Below are 8,246 nucleotides of genomic sequence, written 5' to 3'. Positions count from 1 at the left end.
ATCTTATACTAAAAGGAAGCCATAATTAAGTATTCACAATTAAGTTTATTGAAGTTTAGCAGTTAAGATTTAGCTAGCTAACGTAAAATTTTTTATCCTGTGCCAGATATACATACTGAAAATTTATAGCGCGATAATTAAAATTAATTTGAGAAAGTATGTCCATCCGGCTGAATATACGATTTTTAAACTGGCCTTCTATTTTTTTTCGATTTAAGCAATAAAGAAGGCCGTGTATTTAAGTAGGCCATGGCCTTTAGTAGAGACAAATAAAAGAAAAAAGGAACTTTATATCATTATTTATATCTTTCTTTTTTGTGATACTGGAACTAACACCCTACTTTTAGGATTAGTTTTCAGATGGTGAAATTTTAGGATGCTTTTTAGCCACTTTGTTGGGCAAGGGATAGATTGATAAATACGCTTTAAATTGTTTAACTCAAGATAAATTGATTCTCCACCTTTTTTGTCATTCAATCCAAAGCCAGCGCCCTATTTTTTCAAAAATGGAATAGCGTGATCTTCCAACATGTGTAACTTCAGAGGCACTAAAGCCTTAGGCCAAGTTGTACGATAAAAATGCATCTACTCGACTACATTTTTTTCTAAATAAAAAATGGTAGCAACATAAATCATGTTGTACTTATAATCTCAGCTTTATAAGTTAAATCATCACAAATCGTCAAAATTATCTTGCTAGGCATTGTTGCAGTTTCAGTATACTCTTCAATCTCAATAACTATAAACATAATAAAGTGCGCTTTGAGATCCTCATTAAAAACAGAAAGAAAAAGAAAAAAATCAAATAAAACTTAAAAAGTTCATTTAATATTTCTGTTGTCATTTTATTTTTTGAGTAGAATATGCTATAGCATGCAAAAAATGTTTATGTTTTGTAAAGATTTCGACTGCTTTCTCGTGCAGGCTTGTCCCAGAGAATCCTTTATCATAAACAAGCTTTGGAATTGAATTACATAACTTTGGCATAGGGATTTTCTAAAAAAGAAAAACGTCTCTTTAAAAGATATATTGCAGATTTTGTATTGCTTGTTATTTTTGTTATTAATGTTTCAAATTTAGAATAAACTCATTTATAAAAGAAATGGAACCTGAAGCATTTTATGAACATGATTTTCGATAAAATTTTTTTCATGGTATGCTTGTTGCTGAACTTTCAGTTTTTGTAATATTGCTGCAATCTGTTGTGTGCATGATCCCTCACCTTTCTTCAGTGTAGATTCAAGCTCCAGAGTATCACATTGTTTTGTCTATAGAAGTATTATAATTGCTTTTAAATTAACATTAGTTAAATAGCAGTTTCCACGAGGAAACATTGGTCAGGAATAATCGAGATATGACATATAAAGTGCTTAAATTGGTACTAGCCTATAAAATATGAAAATTTTCCAAAATTTTTACTTTATAAATTTGAATAACATAATTATTGTAGATTTCAAAAATGCTTACATGTTTCTTAGTAAAAAAATGAGTTAAATTTTCAGTCATAAAAAAATGTTTTTGTAATGAAAACTCATATATGTCTTGAATATTTTAGAGAGATTTTGTTTTGTTTTCTTGTTTTCTGAGTTTTTCAACTTTGAACAAGGATATCTTTTTAACTACTTGGATCAGGTTACTGTAAAGGGGCTTGACCAAAATAAGGTTTTTACAGTTTGCTGTTCTTGAGATAATGATCTTGACAGCACAGATTTTACAATAAAATTAAAAAACCATTATTAAAAATGCCACCATTTTGCATCTATAAATGCTATGATGGTGATTCCGATCAAATCCCTTTGTCAAGATGTTAACCTTTTTGAAAAAGTTTAGACTCAAACTATGACTAGTTAAGAAGAACTTATTGTTTAAAAATGCAGTTAAAATAGCATATTTACTGCTGACTCAGCATGTTTATGAGCATATTCATAGTTTTTTATTTATTTATGCTGAACTTTTTTTCATTGTACATGTATTTAATCAAATATTACACTGAAAATCAAAGGATTAGCAGTTTTAGTTTTTAAAGGTCAGTACCAATTTAAAGCAGAACAATAGTTCTATAAAAAAACAGAACTTAACATTATCTTGTTGTCAATGCCACATTTTAAAGAAATGCTTACCATTTCCTTTTTCCTTTTCTTTAGGAAATCTAGTTTAGGGAAGTAAATTGACTTAATATTTTCCACATTTTAAGGATTATTTAATTAGCCATTTCCATAGCATCATTCACCAGCTGTATTTATTCATCAAGATTAAAAATAGAACTTTGAAAGGTCTGACAAATCATTTTGATTTGATATAAATTCATGATATTTTTCAGAACAGATCCTGCTTTTATCTTTTAATACTACTTCTGGCGCCATAAGAATATCCAACTTCATGGGTTTCTTATACAAATATGTTGAAATATTTAAGATAAATCCAAATAGCAATGAGCAGAGTTGGAAAAGAAACCTAAATATAAATGTGTGTGTATGAGTTATAATTTAAAAAAAATTAAATTAACTTTTAGTGACTCTGTACAGCAAATCACTTATCACTAATATCAGAAATAATTTTACCTGATGTAGAGTTACTTTCGAAATTGGTTTTGTTATGACTTTATTGAAATTTTTTCCATCTTTCTTAAGATCCTCATTTTTAAAAAATCTTTGGTAATTGGTTTAAAGACTTTCAAGTGTGCAATATTCTATTTCTGTTTTTTCTTCTTTACTAAGTTTCATGTCAAAAAAATACTACAAGTTGTTCAAATTCACCTTTTAATGTCAAATTTCTTTTGTAATAACTCACCTGAAGCTTCTGAAATATCATAAAGTGCACAAAGAATATCATAATCACCAAAGATAAATACTGTAATGTTGTTATATTAATCCTTGTTACAAATGTGAGTGAATCCTTGTTACAAGTGTGAATGAAAAATCATTTAAAAATACTATTAGTCAAAAATTGCAATGTAACTGGCTGTAGTCTACTTTTGTGCAAGTTCCCAATCCACCGTTAGATGTGCTAATTGTCAAAAGTTACATTTAAAGTTGCTAATATAAATAAGTGTTACAAATGATCTGAAGTAATGCAATCAGTTCTGAATAATTAAAAGAAATGCGAGTAATTTGGAATAGTTGCCTATAATTCCAAAAATACAAATATTTATAAATATTAGAACACAAACTCAGTAAAAATTGGTTAAAGTATGAATAAGTCTGACTATCTGCCTTGAAGTCAATCTTTTCGCCCATAAAAGTCAGAGTTTTTCAATTCTCTCTTTTTTTTTTTTCAAACAAAGACGCTGAAATCTTGAAAGGTCAAGTTCAAGTAAACTATATTCAGTCAGAATTAAGCCAAGGATCCTGAAGAAGCTATCAAAGAGTTCTTTTAAAGTTTTTTCAGTAAAAGTGAGGAAGAAGACTCCGAGATAGAACCATTCCCTATCAACGGCAGCTTTCGGTACTCACAATTTGGAAGCTTCTTTTTGAGCTTTATTTGGCAGAAGAAGAGTGCGATTGGATTGAAAGGAGAACTTTTTGCCTATGAAAATGATGATTAGGCAATTTCTGCATGGATGGGAAGGCCAATGCAAAAGAGAATGTCTATCTATCTCTTTCCAAGGCTGCTTTTGTTATCCTGAGATTTCCTGCAAGTTCAGCATCTTCTGAGCGCTTGTTCAGCACTGACAGTCACAAAGGAAAGAAACCGCATCCTCTGAAGACTGAAAAATTGCTCTTCATGAAACGTAACTACTCTCAGTTTGAAAGAAAAATGCAGCTCAAATTCTGCTCAGAAACTAAAAGCTCTTCATCAATTCCAAATGAGGAGCTGGATGATGACATCTAGGAAGCCTCTGTTGGTGCAATTAACGTTATGGACATGTATGGCATTGAAGGAGACAAAAAATTTGTCGAAAATGATTTTTTAAACCTTGGCTCAGGCTTCTTTCAATTTATTTCATGCCAAGAAACTCATGAAGACAAACAGTACATCTCCGAATTTTAAATATTTATTTTGTAATCATTGTAAGGTAAAAATTCATAGGTGAAAAAGCTCTATTTGCCAGTGTTTTAATTCTATGATGACTAAGGCAACTAATGTGTTAAGAAAATTAACTTTTGGTGCCAAATTTTTTACAAGGTTTCGGAACTCGAACGGTGACAAAGTCAAAAATCGAACGGGTTCGGATTTTCGTGTATTGAAAAAAATTAATACTCGAACGGAAAACCGCTAATTTATCGGTTTCGGTTTCTTAGCTGTCGGTGCTCGTTAACCGGTTGGTTATTGTTTCGGGTTATTGGGCTATCGGGTATTTAACGGGTCTATACCGGAACGGGTTCAGGACCCGAAAAATTTTTTGGAATTACCCGTTCGGCGGCCGACGGCACCAAATGACATTCTCTAGTTTAAATATGGCTTGAGTAAAATTCTTTGGGCATCAAATCTTATATTCTCACTGTTTTGTAATTTTTTTAGATACTAAAAGTAGAAAAAATGAGTTTAATTGAGCGTATGTTCAAATACTGCGAATCGCATCAAACCTTATTAATAAAATCAGTCGCGGATCATATTGATGACAATAATTCGAAAGCCACAGTTTTTCAGCATTCGAATGAGGGAAAGTGTTTTGCCAAAATTATGATGAAAAAAACATCGAACGTCTGAAAAAGTGCGTTGATGGCCGATCGGGAATTTTAAATCCTAAATTGGCAACTAGATTCAGTTCCAATCCTGATATCTTCCATACAAGAAGAAATCTAGAGTTGAGAAAAATTTCTTGTTTGATTTTTTTCCACTCATTCGTTAAAAAAATTTTTTCCACTAATTTGTTATTATTAAGATTTTTTAAAATATTTTACCACTCTGAATAATTTACCTCTTCGACTTTACAATGATTAAAATAAGATGACGTTTTTTTAGAAGACCATTTTAAGAGACATGAAATCGTAAAAAATTAAAAAAGACTTCATCAACTTTGTAAATACATTTCAGTCACCCGCTGCATTTCAATACATTACTATTTTAAAAAATTATTACCATATTCCATTATGGATTTGTTCTACCTCACCATTCGACAGGATTCGTATAGCTTATTTTGGCTCAGCTACAGCACATGGATTGCATTGAAGGTGTAGAAAAACGCTAACATTTTCCACACGATTACCATACTACGAAAATGGTTAGAATGGAGGAACCGAGACGCTTATATAAATAAAAGTAAGAGGACTAAATAGATTGAGAGTTGAAATGGTGGACACAGAAGAAAAAAACTACACAGTTCTTGCTAAATCAACAATCAACACCAGTAGCCGCAACAAGGCTTACCTCAAGTGAGCTGTCTTTGAAAAGACATTTGCATCAGAAACAAACAAATCAAACCAAAAATGAAACAAAAGATAAAGAACTTTGAAACAAAAATTAAATTTAGTAAATTTAATTTACTCAACAAGTTGGACGTTAAACAATAGTCAATTCAACATCGCACAGTATTTCACTTGAAAAGTTGAACAAAATTATTTTATGTTTATTATCGATGTGATATGTTGTAAAAAGAAGTTTAGGATCATTATATTGTATTAAAAATGATTGGTCACACATGAAATGTAAAAAATTATTACATTAAAACAAAAAATACATATAATTATACATCTTACATACTTTACAAATATCTACAACTTTACAACTATTTAACATAATGACAAATAACTAAATTTATATTACTAAAAAGGATAATCACACTTGAAAGATGCATCTAAATCTATACTGGGTTTCTTAATTACTGAACCTAATCCTTAGGTACCTGTTGTCATGAATTATTTTTCGTTAAAGGATTAAATCCTATGGTTAACCCGCTACAAGGGCTAATGATTTGACAACCAAACAATTTGAAATTAACAATTTAAATTTATTATTATAGCCCTATATTTAATCCAAAATAAAATAAAATACTTTAGTAAATGTCAATGCAATCATTTATATAATATATGCAGCAAGGATTCAATAAATTTGATTCTTGCGTGCATTATTGATAGCCCAAATTTCAGTGTTTGACGGCTTTCTGTCGTTTTTTTATTCAAGTCATTAAAATCTTTTGAAGTTCACATATATAGCATCTCATTGTTGATGTCGCATTTGTAGCAGTATTGCAAACTTTTCCATCAATCATAGTAAAAAGAAATACATGCTTTATTTGCAAATTACCACCAAAAGCGTTCATTATTTCACTTTTTCTCAAGCCTTTTATTTGGTTCTCTACGCATTCGATTTCATCATTTGTTACGTCTTTGCTCTCCCGAATAAAACGTATTTTTATTGGTTGGCAATACCTTGTAGATGATGGTGCTGGGTTTTGCCAAAGCACCTTCTTTTGGTTACCAATATGGCATATAAGCCGTAGGGGGACTAAAGATCTTTGAAGTATGTTAGCGTCGCTATCGTCACTGTTTTGAAATTTTTGTTTAAACGTTTGTTGTTACGAGCCATCACAACCCCATTTCGAAATCAATTCTAAATTATTTCTTTCTTTTTCATTTAAAGTTTCAATAACTTCGTTCAAATAACAGCATAATTGCCTAGACGTGTGATCCAGAAAATCTTTTAATTTAATTTCTGAGCAAAATTCTGTAACTGTTATCGTTTCTTCTAGTCAATAACATTCCACTTAACATTCCATTTCACAGATATTCTTGTTGGCTGCATGAATAATTTCATATTGTTTTTTAATCATATCAGCTTCCACAAAAATAGACAACACTTCTAATGGTGTGTGCTTTTTCATATCTTCAGTAGATGTGTCATTTTTTCTATATTGTTTGGCTTTTGTTGGTGTAAATAAAATTTCCTTTATAACGTTAGACGCGTCACTGTTCCCTGCAGCACGTTGACTCATTTGAGCAGCATACATCAACTGCTAACAAGGTGTATTTTCCCTTAAAACCCTTGTTTTTCGCCTTCTCGTTGGTGAACTCGATTCACAAAATTCTTTTGACGGCCGGTCGGGTATTGCCACCGTCCAAGTTGGTAGAGATATGGTGGTATTGAGCCATTGTTTGTTATCTTTTAAAAAACTCTCTCTTTTACGGCTTGCGTCTTCCCATTTTTGTTTAAGTTGGAACTTAAAAGGTGAAAAAATAGTTTTTAGTGCACTTTCTTCATTTGCAGGGCATTTAGTTATTTTTTTAAGGTGTTCTAATAAAAACACGAATTTGTCGTCAATTTTTTTCTCTTAACTTTGCCCCAAGACTTCATAAAGTGATCGTCTAGTCATCTCTATTGTGATAGCTTGAGATTCTACAATAAAAGTATAAACAAAATTAAATAAAAGTTATAATCACAAAAAAAAATGTTTTTGCGTTATTGACTAAAAAAATAAAAAAATCTTAGGGCGCGAACATGCGCAACTTTTTTTTTCTTAAATGGTAAATAGAATATCTAAGCTTTATGTGAAGCACAAGCTTGTAGCTTAATAAGGCTTAATTGATATTCAAAAACACTTTTTAATATCGTGTATATAAAAAAAAAACGTTAAATATTTTACATCAAATATAATTGATAAGAAATGTGACAGCAACATAAAATAGAGAAAATAAATATACCAAAAGTATGAGCTTACCTTCTTTTTCAATATCCATTATGATTTTTAAAATTTGTCACAAACCACAAACTCAAAAAACGATTTGTAATAATGCTCGTCAACAGGAACGTTGAAAAACAATTGAATTCATTACCACAATTTCTCGATTTTTAAAGCTGCCCAAATAAGGTGGGAGGGAGATGGGTAACCGAAATGATCATTTAGGGGTGTAAACTTTATTAAGCTTTAAAAATGCACCAATAAAAACAGATTTTGACAAAATTTTGAAAATCGACTTTTGATCAACTTTTTCGTATAAATACTCCACTGTGCATCGGAGATAAAATGTAAAAATGTTAGAAGAAATATAAAAAATCCGTAGATTTCCAATTTTTCACAAAGCTCTCCTCCTTAAGTCATCGGGGGTGACAGTAGAATGCCAAATCGACTTTAAAGTTGTAAAAATTACTTTAGAGTCGATTTATTTTAAATGCATGATATAGAAATTTGTACTTAATTCATTATCATTCGCTGTAAACAGTCAAAACGTCGATGATTTTTATTGCCAATATCAAAAATAATCATGTAAAAGTAAAGTTTTTGCGAATTCAAATAATCTTTATGAACAAAAACAAACTGCACAAAAACAAAAGTTATATATTAGTTATGTCATACAAGTGACATATAA

At 30.5% G+C, this 8,246-nt stretch overlaps 1 protein-coding gene and 1 long non-coding RNA gene across 3 annotated transcripts in view; both read right to left on the bottom strand.

The window, feature by feature from the left end:
- Positions 1-307: 307 nt before the first annotated feature.
- On the bottom strand, positions 308-3,748 carry LOC149888794 (uncharacterized). 2 transcript variants are annotated; one of them, XM_090087657.1, is made up of 5 exons: positions 2,562-3,748; positions 2,121-2,454; positions 1,110-1,268; positions 813-996; positions 308-605 (listed from the first exon to the last, which is right to left on the bottom strand). In XM_090087657.1, exons 2-4 carry the CDS (start codon positions 2,121-2,123, stop codon positions 841-843), a joined length of 318 nt encoding a protein of 105 aa, XP_089943783.1. In that variant the 5' UTR covers positions 2,124-2,454; positions 2,562-3,748; the 3' UTR covers positions 308-605; positions 813-840. The 2 variants fall into 2 exon arrangements, with proteins under 2 accessions (XP_089943783.1, XP_089943782.1); XM_090087656.1 differs by having other exon boundaries at positions 2,121-3,666.
- Positions 3,749-5,869: 2,121 nt separating this feature from the next.
- Positions 5,870-8,246, bottom strand: part of LOC149888793 (uncharacterized) — a 3,623-nt gene continuing 1,246 nt past the window's right edge. Inside the window, exons 1-2 of the long non-coding RNA XR_016452549.1 lie at positions 7,598-8,246; positions 5,870-7,275 (exon numbers count right to left, since the gene is read on the bottom strand). The exon at positions 7,598-8,246 is cut by the window's right edge and continues 1,246 nt beyond it. This is a non-coding gene — a long non-coding RNA (uncharacterized LOC149888793). The remainder of the gene's footprint in view (positions 7,276-7,597) is intronic.

The sequence above is a fragment of the Hydra viridissima genome, unplaced genomic scaffold, assembly GCF_058129835.1.
Source record: "Hydra viridissima isolate aposymbiotic clone 2 unplaced genomic scaffold, HvirCarnegie_v1 scaffold_5, whole genome shotgun sequence".
Taxonomy (NCBI): Eukaryota; Metazoa; Cnidaria; class Hydrozoa; order Anthoathecata; family Hydridae; genus Hydra; species Hydra viridissima.
The sequence above is the reverse complement of the archived record's forward strand: the minus strand, read 5'-3'. Positions and strand labels throughout refer to the sequence as shown.